Source organism: Mustela nigripes, chromosome 1, assembly GCF_022355385.1.
Source record: "Mustela nigripes isolate SB6536 chromosome 1, MUSNIG.SB6536, whole genome shotgun sequence".
In the NCBI taxonomy this organism is placed as follows: domain Eukaryota; kingdom Metazoa; phylum Chordata; class Mammalia; order Carnivora; family Mustelidae; genus Mustela; species Mustela nigripes.
This window is the reverse complement of record NC_081557.1, coordinates 31,095,607-31,118,298: the sequence shown is the minus strand read 5'-3', so window position 1 is coordinate 31,118,298 and position 22,692 is coordinate 31,095,607. Positions and strand designations below refer to the sequence as shown.

Here is a 22,692-nt window from a genome sequence, read left to right as displayed (position 1 = left end):
AATATGTGGGTCAAAGAAGAAATTTCAAGAAGTTGAAATATATTTTGAACAAAATGAAAACGAAAACACAGCTTATCAAAATTTGTGGGGTGTAGTAAAAGCTGTATTTAGAGGGAAATGTGTAGTAATGAATGCATATAATAGAAAAGAATGAAGCTGTATAATCAACAATATAAGGCTTTATTTTAGGAAACTAGAAAAAGATGGCTAAGTCTAAAGTAAACCAACAAACAAAAAAGGAGTAGAAGTCAGTGAAATTGAAAATAAATCAGTAGAGGATATCAATAAAACCGAACCTAAACAGGCTCTTTGGAAAGATCAATGAAATTGGGCGCCTGGGTGGCTCAGTGGGTTAAGCCGCTGCCTTCGGCTCAGGTCATGATCTCGGGGTCCTGGAATCGAGTCCCACATCGGGCTCTCTGCTCAGCAGGGAGCCTGCTTCCTCCTCTCTCTCTCTCTCTCTCTGCCTGCCTCTCTGCCTACTTGTAATCTCTGTCTGTCAAATAAAAAATAAATAAAATCTTAAGGAAAGATCAATGAAATTAATAAGACTTTAGAGAGAATAAAAAAAAAATAGAAAGAACCTAAATTGCTAACATCAGAAATGAAAGAAGGGATGTTACTACAAATCCTATGGACATTAAAAAGGATAATAAGGAATTTTTTGAGGAATTTTATGCCCACAAATTTGATAACCTAGATGAAATAGAACAATTCTTTGAAATACATTATTTGCCACAACTCACATCAGAAGCAGCAGACTATCTGAATAAACCTACATATGTTTAAAAATTGAATCAGTAATTAATAGTCTTCCAAAACAGAAATCATCAGGCCCAGATGGGTTCACATTTAAGAAAAAAATGATACCAATTTAAGAAAGAAATTATACCAGTTCTCTACAATATATTTCAGATGATGGAAAGAGAAAATATCTCTAACTCATTCTATAAGATCAACAATACCTGCTAAAAAGACCATACAAGAACGTTACAAAAACAGAAAATCACAGACTAATCTCTCATGAGCATAGATGCAAAAATCTTCAAAAAATATTAGCAAATTGAATATAACAATGTATAAAAGAATTATAAAGCATAATTGAGATTTATTCCAGGTATAAAGTGCTGGTTCAACAATCAAAAATCAGTTAATGTAATCTATCACTTTAATAGGCTAAAAAAAAAAAGAAAAGAAAAAGCACATGATCGTACCAGTAGATGCAGGAAAGCATTTGACAAAATCCAACACCATTCATGAAGAAAGCTCTCTGTAAACTGGAAATAGAGGAGAACTTCATTAACTTTATTAAGAATATCTACATACAACCTACAGCTAACTTCATACTTGGAGAAAGACAAACCTTTCCACAAAGATCAAGTACAAGGCAAGGATGTCTCCTCTAACACTCCTTTTCAATATTATACTAGAATTTCTAACTAATGGTGTAAGACATGGGAAGTTAAAGGTATACTAATTAAAAGTCAAGAAATGAAACTGTTGTTTGCAGGTGAGAAGATTATGTAGAAAATGTGAAAGAATCAGCAAAAAAAAATTACTGGAACTAATAAGTGATTATAATAAGATTATAGGATATAAAGTTAATGCAGAAAAGTCAGTTGTTTCCTATATACTAGTAATGAATAAGTGGAATTCAAAATTAAAACTTCAATATCATTTATGTTAGCATCCTTTAAAATGAAATACTTAGGTATAAATAAAAAAATATGTAGAAGATATATATAAGGAAAAGTATAAAATTCTGATGAATAAAATCAAAGAAGAACTAAATAAATTGAGTTTTCTATTCATGGATAGGTTGTCTTAGTATTGTCAAGATATCAGGTCTTCCCAACTTGATGTATAGATTCAATGCAAAGTTGCTCAAAATCTCAGAAAGTTGTTTTTTGGATATCAGTAAGCGGATTCCAAAGTATATACGGTGAGGCAAAAACCCACAAGAGCCAACGCAATATTGAAGAAGAGGAAAACTGGAAAACTGAAAGTCCTCAACTTCAAGATTTACTAAAGAAGCTACAGTAATCAAGACAGTGATATTGGCAGAAGAACATATAAGTAAATCAATGGAAGAGAATAGGGAGCCCAGAAATGGACCCCTACGAATAGTCAACTGATCGTTGGCAAAGGAACAAAACAGCATAATGAAGCAAAGATAATCTTCCCAGAAAATGGTGTTAGAACAACTGGACATACAAATGGAAATAAATAAATAAATAAATCTAGACACAGACCTTAAATCCATCACTAAAATTAACTCAAAATGGATCTTAGCCTTATATGTAATATACAAAACTGTAACACTCAAAGAATATAACGTAAGAGAAAATCTAGATGACCTTATATATGGTGATGACATTTTACTCTTATTTATTTATTTTTTAAAGATTTCATTTATTTGAGAGAGAGAGGGAGAGAAAGCATGAGCAGGGGTAGTGGGAAAAGAAGAAGCAGTCTCCTTGCTAAGCAAGGAGCCCAATGTGGGGTTCCATCCTGGGACTATGGGATCACGACCTGAGCTGAACGTAGACGCTTAATTGATTGAGCCACCCAGGCTCCCCATGGTGATGACTTTTTAGATATAACACCAAAGGCAGGATCCATGAAAGAAATAATAAGATAGACTTTGTTAAAGTTAAAAACTTCTCTTAAAAAAAAAGACAAACTCAAGCAAATGAGAAGACAAGCCACAGACTGGGAGAAATTATTTGCAAAAGGCACATCTGATAAAAGACTGTCATCCAAAAAATACAAAGAACTCTTAAAACTCGACAATAAGAAAACAAACAATCCAATTAAAAAATCAGCTAAAACCTTGGCAGATACCTCATCTAAGAAGATGGCAAATAAGCATATGAAAAGATACTCGACATTGTATGTCATCAGGGAAATGCAAATTAAGACAATGAGATATCAGTACATGCCTATTAGAATGACTAAAGTCTGGAACACTGACAACAAATTCTGACAAGGTTATAGAACGATGGGAATTTTAATTAACTGCTGGTCGGAATGAAGAGTGGTACAACTACTTTGGAGGACATTTGAACAGTTTCTGGCAAAACCAATCATACTTTTCCCATAGGATCCAGAAGTTGTGTTCCTTGTTACTTACTCAAAGAAGTTGAAAATTTGTGTCCACAGAAAACCTGCACATGTATGTTTGTGGTAGCTTCATTTCTAATTACCAAAACCTGGAAAATACCAAAATGTCCTTCATGAGGTGAATATCTAAACTGTGGTACATCCAGACAGTGGGATTTAGTTCTGTACTAAAAAGTAATGAGATAACAGTCCATGAAAAGACAAGTTAAGGTAACCTTGACTGCATATTACTAAATCAATGAGGCCAAGCTGAAGAGGCTATATACAGTGTGATTTCAATTATATAACATCCTGGGAAATGCAAAACTATTGAGACACTGAAAAGATCAGTGATTATCAGGGGCTGGGGGAAGGGAATGATAAGTAGGCAAAGCAGAGCATATTTTTAGGGCTGTGAAACTATACCATATAATATTATCGTGGGAGAATACACCCCATTATCCATTTGTCCAAATTCCAAAAGTACTACCCTTGGAGTGAACTCTAGTTTAAACTATGGACTTTGGGTGAAAATATTTTGTCAGTGTAAGTTCATCAGTTGTAACAAACGTACCACTCTGGTGCAGTATTTTGATAATGGGGGAGAATTTTATGGGCTGTAGGTGCTGTCTGTGAAATCTTTGTACCTCGCATTCAATTTTGCTATGACCCTAAAACTGCTCTAAAATATAAAGCCAGTTTTTAAAAAGTATATCGTACAGAGCTGAACACATAGAATAAATACATTTTCTATAGGAGATATCACTTCTTGGCTAGCTCTCATTCTCACTGCAGTAGAATGTCAAAATAGAATACAAGGAAGGAGAGAGAGTTGTTACCTAGCAAGAATTTTGGATCTAGAATTCCACCAAAAGAAGCCAGTTCAAAACAAGAGGAAGAATGCGTATCTTTACATAAATTACTCTCTACTTAATGATCATCGCATTGAAGATGCTGCCAGCTGCCATTTGCTCTGTGAAGTCCATGTTGCGACCTTCTACTCTCTGCCATTCTCGGGAGGTTTTATTTGCCCGTGAGATCTCACTGAGGAGCTTCTCTTTCAAACGCAGTATTCTTCCATTGGCCAAGTATGGTGGGCGACACACTGTGACTCTGATTCCCGGGGATGGCATTGGACCTGAACTTGTGTTGCATGTCAAGACTGTATTCAGACATGCACGTGTGCCTGTGGACTTTGAGGAGGTAACGGTTAACTCCACTTCTAGTGAAGAGGACATTCACAATGCCATCATGGCAGTCAGCCGAAACCGTGTGGCTTTGAAGGGCAACATCGAAACTGACCACAACCTGCCCCCATCTCACAAGTCCCGTAACAACTTGTTTCGCACCACTCTTGATCTCTATGCCAACGTCATCCATTTTAAAAGTCTGCCAGGCGTGGAGACCCGGCACAAGGACATAGACATCTTAGTTGTTCGGGAAAACACAGAGGGTGAATACAGCAACCTAGAGCATGAGAGTGTGAAGGGAGTGATTGAGAGCCTCAAGATCATTACCAAGGCCAAGTCTTTGCGCATTGCTGAATATGCCTTCCAGCTGGCCCAAGAAATGGGACGCAAGAAAGTGACGGCCGTGCACAAGGCCAACATCATGAAACTGGGAGATGGTCTTTTCCTCCAGTGTTGTAAGGAAGTGGCCTCCTGCTATCCTCAGCTGACCTTCGAGGGCATGATCGTGGATCACACCACCACGCAGCTGGTATCCCGGCCCCAGCAGTTTGATGTCATGGTGATGCCCAATCTTTATGGCAATGTTGTCAACAATGTCTGCACAGGGTTGGTTGGGGGAGCAGGCCTTGTGCCTGGTGCGAACTATGGCCATGTGTGCGCAGTGTTTGAAACAGCATCAAGGCAGGTGGGCAGACATTTAGCCAATAAGAATATTGCCAACCCAACTGCCATGCTGCTCGCAAGCTGTATTATGCTGGATTACCTCAAGCTCCACTCCTATGCCACCTCCATTCGCACTGCAGTCTTGGCATCCTTGGAGAACAGAAATGTCCACACTCCAGACATTGGAGGCCAGAGTACCACATTGGACATTATTCAAGACATAATAAACCACATCAGTACTGTCAGTTAAATGATCAGTGCCTTGGAGGCTGGGCTATTCCCCAAATCTCTCCCACTATTTACTTTTCTCTTCTCAGGCACTCCAGCCAGCTCAGATAATGTAGACTCTAGAATAAACTAGTTCCTGCTCCTGCTCCAACTCAGAATCTGAGACAGGAGAAGTAAATCTGATTTGTTCTATGAGATGAAAACGTCATGAATGCCATAAACATTGCTTGTTTAAATTAGCCAAATCTATTGTGTTACATATGTACTGAGGAATTCTTCTCTATTTTAATCCATAGTTCACACTTCTTGATGTCACAGTGCACTGAATAAATCAGAGCTGTTTGTAGAATCCTGGGGTTTTCTCAGAACCTGGAACACTGATTTTTCTCTTTATCTGGTCATTAAAATTCAGCAAATCATCCTGCAGAGAAATCTGGCTTCTCTCTAGAGGTTGTTAATGAGTTAATTAGTGCAATAAAATTTGCCTAGAAAATATACATTGTAACCTTAATAATAAATAAGGTACCATAAAGCTGAGCTAGTACAGAATGCTTCCACTCCCTGCTAAGTATCTCATCATTTTCCATGGTTGTGTTCATATTTTGAAGGAAGTTTCAGTGGTATCATTTTTTTACATGTGGACATCCCTGAACACTATAGCTCTCCTGCATTTTTGAATTCCTTCCAGTTGGCCTCAAGAATCTAGAGTTCAAATCCCCAATTAACAGGTACAGGGCCCCTGGTTCTTTGCTGTACAAATGTGACTTTGGGTTACAAACTCCATATTCGATGCTTCACAGTTTGGGATTGTTTCCTTTCTTTCAATCTCCTTTTTTAAGGAAAGAGTATACATAAGTAAATGAAAAGTGACATGAAATGAAAAAATTGAAAAGTGAAAAGAAAATGAAATGTTTACTGTCACTGTCATCAGAATATATTTTATTTACAGTATTTTTAAGATCATAGTTGGGAAATACAGAAAAATGATAATTTTATTAGGGCTCAGACGTTGTTCTTACCCAAGTTGGAAATAAATACAATGGTTTTATGGAAACTTTCAGTGGTTTCATCTGTAGGAATGGACTGCAAATAAAAGTGAGGTGGAGAAAAACAGTGAATCCTTAAACTATTTTGGAAACTTTTGTGTCTCAGCTTTAATGTTCGTTCTGCTGTGGTTCATGAACCACAAGTTAAAGCCAGTGGACTTTTAGACTTGAAAAATTCCTTATGGTTTCCAGAAGTCTCTGCCTTTTCATACTACGTTATCATCTTATGCTCCTTATATATCAAGTCAGAGCCAAGGTTTGGTGGGGTTTAGTTTGAGCAGGAAGTGACTATTTACCCGTCTAGAAGTCTGTCTTTAAGAACAAAGCCAGCAGGGAGAAGTTACTTATTAAATATTCACGGTATTCTTTTAGTGGACATTGGATGTGTTGTTGGCCAGGGCTGCCATTGCCCCACAGGGTGCTGTGCTCTGGGCAGATCTAGAGCTGCACCAGAGGCATGGTTTGATGAGTAGAGCAAGGGATGAATTTTGGCTTGCGGTCCTCCCACTTCCACGGCTGCACTATCCCATACTACCTGAACAGACAAGACCCACTCTGTACCTCTTTCTCCCATGACTAGGGGAATTTATACATGGTGCAGTCATTTCCATACAGACTGTAACCTGGCCACTGGCTTCTATTTGACAATGAGTATTTATGCCAATAGGTACGTTTGAGCTATAGTTTCCCTCTATGGTTAAAGGTGGTTGTCTCCAGAGTCATCCCACAGTTTATCCAGACTGCTCTGATGGCACACATTACAGTGGAATTTTCCATTTATCAGTATTAGATTTGTCCCACTTAGCTATGAACTTTTAAATCTTTTTTTAATTTTAATTTTAATTAATTAATTTATTTTTAAAAGATTTTATTTATTTGATGAAGAGAGACACAGCGAGAGAGGGAACACAAGCAGTGGGAAAGGGAGAAGCAGGCTTCCCGATGAGCAGAGAGCCCAATGCGGGGCTCGGTCCCAGCACCCTGAGATCATGACCTGAGCTGAAGGCAGATGCTTAACCAACTGAGCCACCCAGCCACCACAAATCGTGTTTTATTTTTGTTTTTGTTTTAAGATTTTATGTATTCATTTGTCAGAGAGATCGCACACACAAGCAGAGGGAGTAGCAAACAGAGGGAGACACAGGCTCCCCACTGAGCAAGGACCCTGATGTGGCACTTGATCCCATGACCTGAGTGGAGGGCATATGCTTAACTGAATGAGCCACCCAGGCATCCCAGCTGTGAGAATTTCTAGGGCAGATGCCTTGTAATCTTTCCCTTGTCATCTATAGCCCCTAATGTAGTGACTGATACAGATAAACAATCTATGTTTATTGAATCACCCAGAAAATGAAGGACCTGGCATGTTCTGCCTCATATTTCTTAAAGTGAGATAATCATTGTACCTACCTCATAGCGTCATTGGAAGACTGAGGGAGAAAATACAGAGCTGATAGCACTGTCACATGATAAGTGCTTGCTGTGATTAGAGATTATTAATTATTATCCATTTTTTACCACTCTAAAAGATAATTCTGAGGAGAATTGAGCAAATTAAATTAATACTGTCTTTGGATCTTACTGGATAAGTTGCTTAATTTATATTACGGGTTTGTAACTCACATTCAGCAAGGGGAGTGAATCCTATCTGCTTGTCCACCAAGTCCCCTTATTTCTCTCCTTTTCTATTTCCTTTTTTTTTTTTTTTTTAAGATTTTATTTATTTATTTGACAGACAGAGATCACAAGTAGACAGAGAGGCAGGCAGAGAGAGAGGAGGAAGCAGGCTCCCTGCTGAGCAGAGAACCCGATAGGGGCTCAGTCCCAGGACCCTGGGATCTTGACCTGAGCCGAAGGCAGAGGCTTAACCCACTGAGCCACCCAGGTGCTCCTCTCCTTTTTTATTTCTTGAATCCAGTTACCTCTCTTCTTAGCTCTCTGACCCCTCCTTTCTCATTAGACTTTTTCATTATTAGTAACTTCACAAATTCTGTTATTTCTGACTTGTGTCCTGCCTATAGTTTGGCTCCCTTAAATCTATTTTCTGCAATGCCCTCAGTAAGTTCTTTCTGAAAGGAAAATAAGATCATGTCACTTCCCTACTTAAAGCCTCTCATTCAGCAGCTATTCTTTGGCCTTAGGAGAAGGACAGCTGAACATAGCGTGGGAGACCTTTCATGTTCTGAGATCTTCTTCCTTCCCCAAGTTCACTCTTTCTGTCCCTTCTCTTCACCCTGGTAACAGCAGAGTGTGGCGCTCCAAAAAGAGTGCAGACAGAGTTCATTGTTAAACAGCCATATATCCTTTCTAGGTCAGACCTTGGCCCATGGCCTTGGTTCCTCTCCCCTTCAGGTGATGATCTCCTTTTCACCTTGGAAGACTAAACTTAATCAGTACCACCTTTGGGACGCTTCCTTGGCTAACTCTCTTTCCATTCCCTGTTGAGATTGAGGGAAGTAGCTCTCCCAGTTCTTCCAGAGCTCACTGGATATCCTACCTAGTGTGCAGCCCTCTGGGTATCATCACATGCTTTCCTTCCCATCAACTGCACTCTACAATGTGTTCCTCGGCTACAGGAATGGTGGAGTTGTCCACCACTGTAACCTCAGGATCTAGTGCAGGGACAGCTCTTTTTGCTTGCTCTCAATATTAATGGAAGTAAGATAGGAAGAAAGTTAAAAAGATGGAAGAAAAAAAAAAAAAAAGAATGGCCTGAATTCACAGGCAGGAGTCAAGAACCTGAAGAACTACTCTGTTGCAAAATACTCCTGTCTGGCTTCAGTCTATGAACTTTCTTCACAAGTCTGCTCCTTTCTAAGGAACACCATTGGCCTCAAGGCAGTAAAACAGGCGGTTGGCATGCTGCTTCTATTCCCTGAGAAGATTTCTGTACATGTATTAGATGATTTTATCTCAGACTACTCAGTTTACTCTGCTTCATTTAAAGTCCTGATGAATAGTAGAACTACAATAGAACAGTAGCTATAAATTGTCTGATTTTTCTCTTGGTTAACTCCTTCTCATTATGGCTATATTATGATTAATGACTCTACAAATGATTCAGGTGGCATAGCTGCCATTCATCCCAGCAATTCCACATAGGAGCTCTGTGACACTGCACAAGATGCTTAACCTCTCTGATCTCCAGTTTGCTTATCTGCAAAATAAGGGTAGATACTTTCCTTTGTAAGATCGTTATAAAAATTAAGTAAGGTTGCTTTTGATGTCTATAGCTGCGTAAGAAATCTCTTCAAAACTGAGTGGTTTCAAACAAGTAATTAGTATTTATGAGTCTGTAGTGTGACCAGATGATAGTTCTCTCATCAGTATCCTTCCTTGAGGGTTATTAAAAAGGTTGTCAGTGAAGGTCAATATAAAGTTGGACAACTAGACTGCATCACCCCATAATATCTGCCCTCCCCCACCATCTACATACATACACTTGCTTTTATAGAATAATGCTTTAAAAATTCTGACTTCAGGGCCCTGGGTGTGTCAGTGGGTTTAATTAAGCCTCTGCCTTCGGCTCAGGTCATGGTCTCAGGGTCCTGGGTTCGAGCTCTGCATCAGGCTCTCTGCTTAGTGGGGAGCCTGCTTCCTCCTCTCTCTCTGCCTGCCTCTCTGCCTACTTGTGATCTCTGTCTGTAAATAAATAAATAAAATCTTTAAAAAAAAAATTCTGACTTCAGCTTTCCTCAATGTCTGGGATAAAAAATCTTGTGAGGGGAGATTTCTGATTTGGGGGAAAAACAGTCTGTTTAAAAGGTCAGCAGAGAAGATTCCTCTCAGAACTGAGGACCAGGAGAACTTGATTTTCACCATGAATTTGGGTCCTTCTACCAGGTAATGTGAGATATGATCCATTGAGAGATTCCCCACTATATTGGCTTCCAGGAATCATCCAAAAAAAAAAAAATGCCATGAGCATTTTTTGTCCATGAAATGTTCTTTTCTCATTCTGGTACTTAATTTTTTTTTTTTTACTTTATTAATTCCATTTTCTTATATTTTGTTTTACCATAAGCTGCTTGAACCACAGAGAAACAGAAGAGGAAAAACTGGGTTCTTCACCTTCATACTCTTTCCTTTCATTCCTCCATTTTGTTTTATTTTTTTGAAGATTTTATTTATTTGTTTGACAGACAAAGATCACAAGTAGGCAGAGAGGCAGGCAGAGAGAGAGAGTGGGGGAAGCCTAGCAGGGATCCTGATGTGAGGCTTGATCCCAGGGACCCTGAGATCATCATGACCTGAGCCGAAGGCAGAGGCTTTTACCACTGAGCCTCCCAGGTGCCCCTCATTCCTCCATTTTAATATTGACATCAGACCCATCTCCTTAAAGAAATGTTTAGATTGCCACTAGTCCATTCAGTCCCCCTCACATGTTCCCTCATCTGGAATGTGTTCAAGGGCCTCCAGAAGGCATTTCAAAAATTGATAAATACTCAACTTCTTCGTGGTAGTGACAGACAGGGACAAAAGCTTAGAAGAAAAGTGATGTGCTGTTGAAATGAGAATGGCTAAAATAAAGCTATGAAATGGAAACAAACAAAGAATGCGTAAATTGTGTAAATAGAATTTTGAAGACATTTATCCAGTTCTGGATCATTACAGAGGTTGAAGAAAAAAGATAGTATTACCATAGGCTCAGTTGAGAATATGAAAAATATCTTCAGGAAGCTGATTACAGAACTAGACAATTTTTGGAGGAAGGCTCTTGGTCCTTGGAGTTTCCCTGATAATTTGAATAACATGGGAACTCAATGCGCTAAAGTGTTCTTTATATCAAAATAAATTTGTGGGGCGCCTGGGTGACTCAATGGGTTAAGCCTCCGCCTACTTGTGATCTCCGCCTACCCATGATCTCAGGGTCCTGGGATCAAGTCCCACATTGGTCTCTCTGCTCGGCTCTCTCTCTGCCTGCCTCTCTGTCTACTTGTGATCTCCCTCTGTCAAATAAATAAAATCTTCAAAAAAAATTTTTTTGAAAAGAATTTGCTTATACTGATAATAGGAAGCTACCTAGATTGCATTTGTGATTGCTCCAAGAAACAAAGAAAAAAGAAAGTAAATATATTTAAAATGGGAGAAAAAAATGGCTCTTTACAAAAGCAATTAAAAAAATTGGAAAGTCTTGTTACCAATATTGCAAATGCTTAAAACCTACATAGCCTGAGTGTAAAAGCAGTATCTACAGAGGAAGACTCTAGACCAAGCTCTAATCAGTTTTCACATCTGGTTTGCTACACTTAGTGACAAATCTACTTCATGCAAAATAGATGTAAATGAAAGAGAGAGAGATAATATCATATATGTCCAAAGACAAGGCATTTCCCCTCTTTTCTATGCCTCAGAAAAAAAGAATTGCCTTCAATTAGAGTCCTTATCCATGTTCTCATATTACCAGGTATTCTGTCAGTTTTTTTTTTTAAGATTTTATTTATTTATTTGATAGATCACAAGTAGGCAGAGAGGCAGACAGAGAGAGATGGGGAAGCAGGCTCCCCACTAAGCAGAGAGCCCGATGCGGGGCTCAATCTCAGGACCCTGAGATCACAGCCTGAGCCGAAGGCAGAGGCTTTAACCCACTGAGCCACCCAGGCGTCCCTGTCATTTCTTTTGTTTTGAATAATAAGAAGGTATTTGGAGGAGGAAAAGAGATGACATGAGCTATGCCAGCTTAGGATTTTTATAGAATTTATCTGGAGAATAATGTTTAAATAGGGAGAAAAAAAATCCTTCAACAGCGAAATTAGCCATTATTCCTGGGAGTGTGCTTTCAAAATCACAAATATTGAATATTATTATGTATATACCTTTTAAAAATCACTTAATAACATAGTTCAGTTTTTGGTCACCATATAGAGATCACAAATATTTGCCTGTTAGACAAATGGGAAAACAAGAAGTCCTAACATGATACATGAATTCTTGTGACTTCACTTGAAATTTCCAAAGAAAGCTTCAAACATAGATTCAAAAGGTGCTTTATCTCCAACAACTTAGACAGATGGGATGGTGATAGGTTTGAAAAACTTTTAGAGTACTTGAAAAATGACTGTTCTAGGGAAGACCTTAAAGTCAGAATGCATGGGAAGAGATTAAATGCAATGGGAAAAGAAAGGGTAATATTTCTAAATTGATCTATTTCATGTAGCGTGTTAAATAATGTATTTGATAGAACTATGCATAATGACTGAACTCATCAAACATTATATAGAGAGGTCTATTTAATACGGTCCTCAAAGTTACTCAATTTTGAGGCACAAATTTTTCTTTCATTTTTTTTTTAAAGATTTTATTTATTTGACAGACAGAGATCACAAGTAGGCAGAGAGGCAGGCAGAGAGAGAGGAGGAAGCAGGCCCCATGCTGAGCAGAGAGCCCCATGTGGGTCTTGATTCCAGGACTGAGATCATGACCTGAGCCAAAGGCAAAGGCTTTAACCCACTGAGCCACCCAGGTGCCCCGTCTGTCTTTCTTTCTTTCTTTCTTTTTTTTAAATTTTTCTTTTCTTTTCTTTTCTTTTTTTTAGATCTTTTAATTGATAAAAGAGGACATTTTCTTTTTTTATTTGAGGTTGCTTCCTATTCAGGCATTTACCTTATTTCTTAAATGGAACATTCTGTAGAAAATAAGAGATTTTGAAGTTATTGTTCAGAAATCTATAATAGCAAAGGAAGAAGTAGAGATTTCTGGGCACACAAGTGGTACTGTGGAAAGAAATGTAAAGGAATTTCCAATGAAATGGTGTTTAACTATTTAAGGCTGTGGCTAGAGTGCACCTAAATACTTCATGTAGTTTTGATCTTCCAACTTGATAAAAGATGTGATTTCTGTGGAAAGAATGCCAAAAATCAACTTTATGCCAAGCATCAGAAAAAGATGTTAGAAAGCCTGATTTATAATGAACTCATTTTCTCCAGGGAGGAAAATCTCTGGGATTGATCCTATGCAGGGTGTTCATGCTGTATTGGAATTAGGTCATTTTGATCCCAGTTTTATTCTTGCCAGCAGTAAGACACTTGTTGACTTAGTAACTTCATTCATTTGTTCTTTCTCTTATTCCTTTGTTCCATAGTGTCCTTTGTCCTCCTCTGGGTTCTTGCTTTGAGCCAGGCACTATGCAGGCCTTTAAGGATGCGGCTTTGAGAATCTATGTCCTTCCTCTTGAGGGCTGAGAATCAGTAATCACTGGGGAGTTATTATGGGGCGTGGTGAGTATTGTAGTAGTGGCATAAGCAGAGTGATGTGAGAACACACAAGAGGGGATGTGAGAAAGCTCCTTGGAGTAAGTTGTGCCTCCAGGAGTGAGTAAGAGGGAAGGGAAGAAGACAGGAGGAGGACGGCACACGGTTAAGCACAGAGACACAGCTTCTAGAGCTGCTGTCATAAGCCATCACCTGCCCATTACTGATATTTAGAAATTTACTTTTCCCACATCATTTCTTTTTTTTTTTTTTTAAGATTTTGTTTATTTATTTGATAGAGAGAGAGAGAGCACAAGGAGTGGGAGTGGCAGGCAGAGGGAGAAGTAGATTCCCCTCTGACCAAGGAGCCCAATGTGGGACTCGATGCCAGGACCTGGGACCGTGACCTTGAGCCGAAGGCAGATGCTTTACCCAGGCGTCCTCCCCCATTATTTCTTATTTTGCATATAATTATCGTTGAATTCATTTTACCTACAAAAACTTGCCCTGATTATCTATAAGGTGGGATTTTCAACATTTAAGATGAACATCTGATTTTTCTCTGACGTGATTGTTTTGGAAAGATAAGCCCTTTATATTGATTAATTCACCTTATTAGCTCCCTCATCACGGTTGGTTCTAATTCTTGTGATTAGGAACGTTTGTTATTAAGCTACTTCATAGCCCCGTTACTGCCTCTTCAGAGCCTTTCTCTTGTGTTTCCATCAGTCACTCAGTGAGGATGTTTCATCATTCTGTTCTTTCTGGCACACTTCTTGATTCCTCCATCTCCTCTCAGATGTCTCCTGGATAGTAAAGTCGGTCTCTAGAAACAGATCACCTTCTCTTCTGTGATGCTGAGTTCCAGAGTGAACCCCCTGCTCTGATACAATCTTGGTCTCTTAGCCGCTCTGGAATAGGGCTTGGCGTTCATTTGGGATCTTATCTAGGACCTTCTCTGTCATCCGTCATTCTGCTGCCAATGGCACTCCCTATTTCCCCTGATTGCCCCAGACTCTGCCTGGGGTCTGTCATAGTTCCAATCACCACTCATCCGCAGTGGTAGCAGGACACGTGCCATCCACACTTGCCCATGGCCAGAACATTCACCAGGCTGCTGGATTTAAGTCGGTAAGCATACTACAGTGACAGCTACTTTCCTAATGAGAGTGACCCTGTCACTCATCTGCCTGATACTTTTCATCATCCTCTTCCAAGAAGCCACCTGTCTGCAAAAAGGGCTGTCAACCTTGCCATCTTCTTCTAGGAGACTGTTTGGTTTCTGTTTAGAGCACTCAAGAAATGGACAGCTAAGAGTATTAGCATTACTTGACCGTGGTTATTGTTTTCATCCAGATTGACAGATGCTTTTTATCGTTTCTGGCTGAATTTCATCTGCAAAGAGCTTAAAATGCACAGGAGGAGGAAAGTGCTTCTCTTCTAGGATCCCCACTGAGCTGATAACAGTCTATGGGAAGTCATCTATTTAAACAGAAATAAACACGCCTTGGGATGCCAGGAGACTATTTTCAGCTTTATTAAGCTATTTTCAGCTTTATTAAGAAATCTGTGTTTTAATTTTTTCAAACATTTCCATTCCCATTCATTTAGCTTTTCACTGTGTGCGTATCAATTAGAACACTTGATGAGAATGCAGACGTTGCATTCTGCTCCTCACAGAAATGCAGTGCATTTGGAGAAGGAGTAAAGAATCTGGAAGATTTCCAAGGGCCTTGTCAGAAACTTGTACCTAACTGGCTTTTCATGGGGCAAGTATTCTTGGTCCGATGTTACCTGGGTGCTGGGAAATTTTCCCGTTGGATATCTTTTCCTGTTTAAAAAAAAAAAAAAAATTCCTGGGACTCCTAGGTGACTCTGCTGATTGGGCATCTGCCTTCAGCTTGGGTCATGATCCTAGGGTCCTGGGATCAAGTCCCACATTGGGCTCCTTGTTCCTGCTTCTCTCTCTGACTCTGCCTGCCTCTCTGCCTTCTTGTCTACGCTCTCTCTCTCTGACAAATAAATAGATAAAGTCTTTAAAAAAAAAAATTCCTTAGGACCATGTAGATTAGCCAGACATTAGGCCATGGTCAGATTTGAGTGTGTGTGTGTGTGTGTGTGTGTGTACAGTCAAATAGTAAATACTTTAGGCTGTATGGGCCAGCTGGCCTCTGTGGCAGCTCTTGAGTTCTGCCATTTTAAAGCAGTGGGAGGCGCAGACAGAATAAACATGGCTGTGTTCTAAGAAAATGTTATTTGTGGACACTGACTATAATTTAAATTAGAATAATTTTCACATGTTACATAATACTCTTTTTCTTTTGACTTTTTCCAATCATGAAAAATTGTAAAAGCTATTCTTTGCTCACGTGCCATAAAGAAACAAACAAACAAAAAACAAGCCTGTGGGCTGTGATTTGTGCACCTTTGCTGTAGGCAAAGGGACTCAAGTAATGAACAAGACAGAAGCCCAGTTCTCATATGATGTTTGTTTTCCACGAAGGAAGACAGACAGTGAGCATACAAACACACAAATAATGAATATTCTATCAAGTTCTGAGAGCTAGGAAGAAAGGACAACAGAACAAAATGCAGATGTTGCTACTAAAAACAGCTAGTGGTAGAAAGACTGTGGGTGGGCATTGCTTTAGCTGATAGGGAAAGTTTCTCTGACTTGGTATCTGAGTAGGCTTCCGGATAGTGCCAGGGAGACATGCGAATATCTCGTCCAAGTAGATGGAATGATGGAGGCAGGGCCCCAAGTCACGGCGAGCTTGGGGTGTTTGAAGATGACTGGTCTAGCTGGTGAGGACATTTCAGAGGGGATGGGGAGGCCATGCCGTGACACGAATACAGTGACAAGTCCATGTAGCACTCTGGGCCAGAAGAAGGGCTTTGGGATTTATTCGAGTTTCTGTGCTAGGCCATCAGTAGATTTAAAGCTGGGGAGGGATGGGAAATGTTTTACGACTTTGGATAGGTCACTGGCTGCAGAGTAGATGAGAGACAGTCGTGAGGGGACAAAAGTGGAGACCAGGAGGGCAGTCAGGAGGCTAGTCCAAAATGGAAGCTTTTCCATTTACTGTTCTAACACTTGATATGGGAATGTGGTAGAGACTGAGGAGAAGATGAGAAGTAGTGATGTAATAGCTTGGCTTGGACTACCAAATGGGATTTACATCAAGAACACCACAAAGAAATGAAGTCCATATTATTTCTATTGCCTTAGTAATCCTCACAGTGGCAGTTAACTTGCTACCTGTGGCAGTATTTTATTTAATTCTCACAGTTCTGTGAGGTAGGTTTCTTTCTACGGCAGAGATGAAGAAATTGGAATACTAATAATAGGGTCTGCATCAGACCCAAAGGTCTCAGAACGGGCAGGTGGCAGAGGGGGACTAGGACCCATGTTTTTCCTGGTCTTAAGCATGTGACCTTTTCACTTACATTTCAGTTATCTATTATTATACATTGAACCAGCCCAGAGTGTTCTGGCTTTAAACAATGATTCATTATTTTTTATGATTTGAGGATCATCAGGGTTCTGTTCCCTGTGGTTTTGGCTGGGATTATGCATGAGGCTACAATCCAATTGGAGCTCATCAGAGTCTGGAACATCCAAGATAATCTCGTTCTCATGGCTGCCAATTGGTGCTTATTGGCTGGTGTGTCTCTCTTCTCCCTTATGTGACATCTCCACTATGGCTTCTGCCTTTATACAGAAATGTTTAGCACTGTTTCCTTTCTTTGTGGTATATCAGCACTCTTCTAGGCAACTAAGGAGAAGCTAGGGCATCCACCCCGTGTTGACTCATGTGTTGACTAGACATCAGTTGCATTCCTGGTGTGAGTGGAGCACTGTGGTAGAAACTATGAAAAAGGAAGAACTAGATAAGACATGAGTCCTGCCGTCAAGGTGCTTCAGGTCTAGAAGAAAATATTACACTGCCAGATGAGTACCTGAAAAAAACACAGATGTATGTTTGCGGATGGAAAATACACTTCAAGATATATATATCAGATTGTTCTTCTTGAAGGCTTGGACAAATTTCAAAAAGGTGTTCTTCCTATAAAGTGGATACTGTTCTTTGGCTTGCTCTAATTTTATATATTATGGAGGAAATTGAAGCATTTTTTTCTTCCAGAAAACTAGAGAGCATTGTGAAAAGTCAATGTTTCTCATAGATGACCCAATTTCCGGTCAATTCAGTGTTTGAAGAAGGAGAATTTCATCTGCCACCATGACCTTCAGCTTTATTTGATCTCTGACTGGTTTGGGTCACTGAAGAGTTTGATTTCTTTTCCAGTGAAACCTTCCAGGAGTCTGCTTTCTATAAATATGTATATATGTGTGTGTGTGTGTGTGTGTATTATATATTATATATATTATTATATTATATATTATTATCTTATATTATATTATTATTATATTATATATTATATATAATATATTATTATATGTGTGTGTATATATATATACACATATATATATATGTATGAGATAACCCATAGACTAGCCACTGGCATGAAAAGTCCCAGTATGCTCATCATGTATATAACAGATGTCTGAGCAACAAAAACTTGCATATAATAGATGTTCATTTAATGTTAATGTGGCAGCTAGGACCTACTATTTGTTGTTTTAGTATAGTATAGATGTTTGGCAGTCAAATGACATTTAAAAACAAAGCTGCAATACCATTCAACATGTGCTGATATTTCAGACACTGTGTTTAAATGCCTTCTGTGCATTTCCTTTTATCTTTGTACATGTTTGTAATTGTAGGTACTATAATTATCTTCATTTTCTAGATAGAAACATTTTTTGGCAGAAGAGTTATGTAACTTGTCCAGGGGACAGAGCCAGGGCTTGAACCCTGGTCCTTTTGATTCCCAAGTCCATTCCCTTTACCTCCATGTAACACAGAAGTAGCGATGGGGAGAGAGCATTGGCAGAGCCTCCAGGAGAGCTGAGATCTAATCCTGCGGACTGAACTCACTAGCTCTATGATCTTGGACAAACCAGCTTCCTTTGCCTGGAAAAAAAAAAATTACCTCTCTTCTATAAAGCACAGACATTTGCAGCTCATATTTCTGTGCTAATTTAGAGCCTACATATTCTTTACATTTACATTTACATTACAATTACATTTACATTGTATCTATCTCCTGTACCATTCTTTTTTTTTTTTTTAAGATTTTATTTATTTATTTGACAGAGATCACAAGTAGGCAGAGAGGCAGGCAGAGAGAGAAGGAAGCAGGCTCCTGGCTGAGCAGGAGCCCAATGTGGGGCTTGATCCCAGGACCCTGGGATCATGACCTGAGCGGAAGGCAGAGGCTTCAACCCACTGAATTACCCAGGTGCCCCTCTTTCTTTTTTAATTAGCGCTTACCCCCTTCTGATAATCTAGATCATCTACTCAGTCATTCTTTATTGTCTATCTCCCTTGCTCTAGGATGCAAATGCCAGTAAGGGCAGGGATCTTTGTTTATGAAGATATATCCCAAGAGACTTTAAGACTTTCCAGCACATGGGAAGCCCCAAGAAATATATGGTGTACTTACTAAGGAATATTGTTATGGGAGAGAGGATGAGGCATTCCACAAAGGAATATGGAGTAAGAAAGGACAATAAGACATTGGGCATCTTGGTCTTTTAAGTTGTTTTCTTTTATGTAAGGAAGCAATGAGGAAAGGAGACCAGACTGTGGTCTGAGAGTTTTCATTTGGCGAAGATGTAAGACCCTGTCGTGAGGGTCTTCAGTGTCATACACAACAGTTCAGTGTTACACACAACAGTTCAGATTTTCTTTGTTTGCTGATAGTCAGTTTTGATCCCCAGGGTCAAAATCCCAGGGGTGTGGTGGTTGTTTCCAAGAGACAACCCTTGATGCTTAATACTGAATTTGCAAGTAACATTTAACTTTCTGCTCAAATGTATGGTCAGCCTTTCCTGGGAAATGACAACAGCCACACAAAAATAAGAAATGGTGTTGTTATACTCTGAGCTCAGTGAGAAAAATGTGCAGCTGCAGATGTGTTATTCCTTATTTATGGTAATTGAATTTTAAATTTAATTTAGCAGTAAAAATCTGCTATTTAAAGGATTGTTACACTGTAAAAGACTTGAGAAGCACATAGATTCTAGGGGTACTTAGAGAATCATTTGATGCCTGATGGGTGACAAGCATAAATGCATCCAAATTAATCATAATTGCCATTCTAGCACGTAAAATGCAGCAATGTGTTTATCAAAAGGATGCTTCCAGAAGATATGAAAAGAACATGATAAATAGCAGGGCCAAAGACTTATGTTGCAAAGCTATGCAGGCAACAGAAGCTACCAAACTGTATCCCTGTATAGTTGAGACAATATAGATATTGTGTACATATCAGTTTATTATAAATATTTCATAAACATTTAAAAAAATAGCTGCATATTTTTCTATTATGAACATTTACAATAGTCTTCTTAGCCTTTTATGAACTTTTGCATGTTTCAGCTTTTAAATTTTCATAATCCTAACTAATGCAATCATTTTCTTAGTGCCCATTCTGTTTTCCATATTAAGGATTGTTCTTGGAAGAGACCATACTCAAAGTGGAATTATTGAGACAAAGGACATGAATTATTTTCTCATCAGCCTGTCTGTTAACTTGACTAGTGAAAATTGGGATTTGTTAATGGTTTGTCTTTTACTGTTTTTAATTGCTGATGAGGTTGAGATTATGTTTATTTGTAATTTTATGGTATTGATAAAGATTTTTTAATAAATTTTTTTCTTAAATTTTAAAATAAATTTTATAAAGTTTATATGTAATTGTTTCCTCTTCTCTGAAATGCCTTCTTAGGCCCTTGGACTTTCTGTCTGTTGGAGCCTAGTGTTTTTTATTGGGATCTCACACTCAGAATTCTGCATATGCAAAAGCCAGGTCTTTCAGTCCAGCTAAATGGTCATGCTACTGGAATAATTAATCAATTCATTGGAACAGTTGGTCGATCTTCTGACATGATGGGTCATTTCATCTGTACGAGTGGATCAATTAAGTGAAACATCTGGTGGGATAAAGGTGCACCCGATAAATCATGTTAGGAAGTGGAGCTGAAAATCAAAACGTAAACTAGTTCACAGGCACCTCCCTTTTGATTTTTTCCAAAGTGTAATGACAATGGAAAGTTCAGGAAACATGGTGTTTCTCCACGTATGGGGGAGCCTCTGCACTAATTGCAGTATGTCAGTGTTTTTATCTTCCTTCTCGTGGGGTGTTCTGAGAGCAATGTTCCCCTTGAAATTAACAGCCTGGGTTCTCTCCTTTCAGTGACCCTTCGCCAGATGAAAACTCTCATCGACTTAATTTAATAAATGAGGAAGAGCCTTCCCTCATTTTTCATAGGTTGTCCTCTGCAGTTGGATTCATGCCAGATCTAGAGATGAAGAGATTATAGGAAACTATTTGAAATAATGAGTGCAAGGTGACCACGCTTGAGGTGAAAGAAAGGAACCGTTATATTTTTACATGAGTGTGGAAATTTTCTTATTAGCAGTGATATCTCCTAACTATGCCCCCTTACCCCTGAAACCTAATAACATTTAGGGGCACTAGGAGTCAAGGTCAGCAGGCGTAACACCTGTCTGAGTTCTCTGATCTTGTCCCATGCCACGAATGGGCCTTAGATTTTTTCACCACAGATTGGTTCTGTGAAGAATTAGGGTGTTAGGTTCACAGTGTACCTTTTCCCTCTGATTTTCTATTCAGTTATTTGGTTTATTTAAGTGTTCTTTGATTTAAAAATAGTTGCTCTAAAAATAGACACCCTGACTGCACTGTTGCTCTGCTGGAATTGGGCTTGGTGACCCTGCATCTGAACATACCATTTTCTCCTGGCAGGTGTCATGGCTGTCAACATTGACAGCCCTTTGAGTCATTAAAATTTAAGCGATGCTTGTACCCATGTGGCTTTAATAGAATTATACCTATCTTCTATGGATGAAAATATTTTAGTCATTTAACCCATGACGTGCAGCTAACCCCAAACACATACATGTTCACACACACATGTGTGTTTATAAGACAAAACTCAATTCAGATAACAATAAAGGTATAATTGTTTTGACCTCAGCCAGGCACAGTTTCTTTCTGCTTCTCTGTCCTGAATATCCAACAGCAATAATGACAGATCTAATAAGCATATCCCTTAAAACCCAGCCTAGGGTAGAAACACTGGTTCTATAATCTGTCCAATGATAAAGTGTAGGGATACATCTCCCTAGCTTTAATTCCAAACGAAAAACCAAATGCTTTCTATATTCTTTCAGTAGAGTGGTCCATCAGAATCTCTACTTTTTTGTTTTGTTTTGTTTTTAAGATTTTATTTATTTGACAGTGAGAGAGGGAACACAAGCAGGGGAAGTGGGAGAGGGAGAAGCAGGCTCCCCACTGAGCAAGGAGACCAATGCAGGACTTGATCCCAGGACCCTGGGATCATGACTTGAGCCAAAGGCAAATGCTTAATGACTGAGCCCCCTTGGTGTTCCGGAACCTCTGCTTTTGAAAAAATCAGATTAAACTATGGTTCAACAGCCTGGGTGACTCAGATATCAAGTTGCATCCAAGATCACATTTTATTTGGTGAGTGATGGAAACAGTAAACCTTGTATTATTATGTTTTATTTATTAAGTGATTACAGTTGTCTATTCTTATTTTACCTCAGAAGGATTCGGGGTTGTATGCCATAGATTGAAGCAAGCTAAACAAAACGTTTATGTGAAACCAAACATGAAGCACTATTAAGCATATGTAGGAAATAGCCTGGGTCATAGAGAATCCAACAGCTCTAAGTTGGAACCTTGGCCTTTTCACTTTCCACTGAGAGACATTGAGAAAGTGACTCAACTGCTCAAGTCTTAGTATGTTCAGCCATTAAAAAAAGGGATAAAACAGTAAACATCTCATGAGATGGTTGTCAAGCTTAAGTAGGTAACACAGGTAAAAGAGGTTAGAGTGTATCATGGTGTAGGGAGTCATTAAAGAAAGGTAAGAGTGTTGACGAATATAGTGTTATGCCCCAATACTGGGTCCATGATTAAAGGAGCGAGACTGATACAAAGCGAAGGTCAAACAAAGCTTTATTTCGCGCCAAGCATCAAGAATCAAACTGAACGTTCGGGGCCGCACCTCTTACAAGAGAGGGTGATCCCTCTCCTCTTCACAGACTAACTTTTAAGGGCAAAGGCCATGCAGTCAGGTCTGGCCACGCACAGGTGGCC

General features: G+C 39.1%; 2 protein-coding genes across 3 annotated transcripts in view; both read left to right on the top strand.

The window, feature by feature from the left end:
• The window catches only part of NELL1 (neural EGFL like 1), an 833,778-nt gene that overhangs the window by 539,406 nt on the left and 271,680 nt on the right, over positions 1-22,692 (top strand). The gene's annotated exons all lie outside the window — the stretch shown is intronic.
• Positions 4,036-5,205, top strand: LOC132019709 (isocitrate dehydrogenase [NAD] subunit gamma, mitochondrial-like). The gene has a single exon (XM_059403190.1). The coding sequence runs from the start codon at positions 4,036-4,038 to the stop codon at positions 5,203-5,205; it is 1,170 nt and encodes a 389-aa protein (XP_059259173.1).

Bases quoted from the DNA above. Each gene is read 5' to 3' on its own strand.
- LOC132019709 (XM_059403190.1), top strand. From the start codon at position 4,036: ATGATCATCGCATTGAAGATGCTGCCAGCTGCCATTTGCTCTGTGAAG.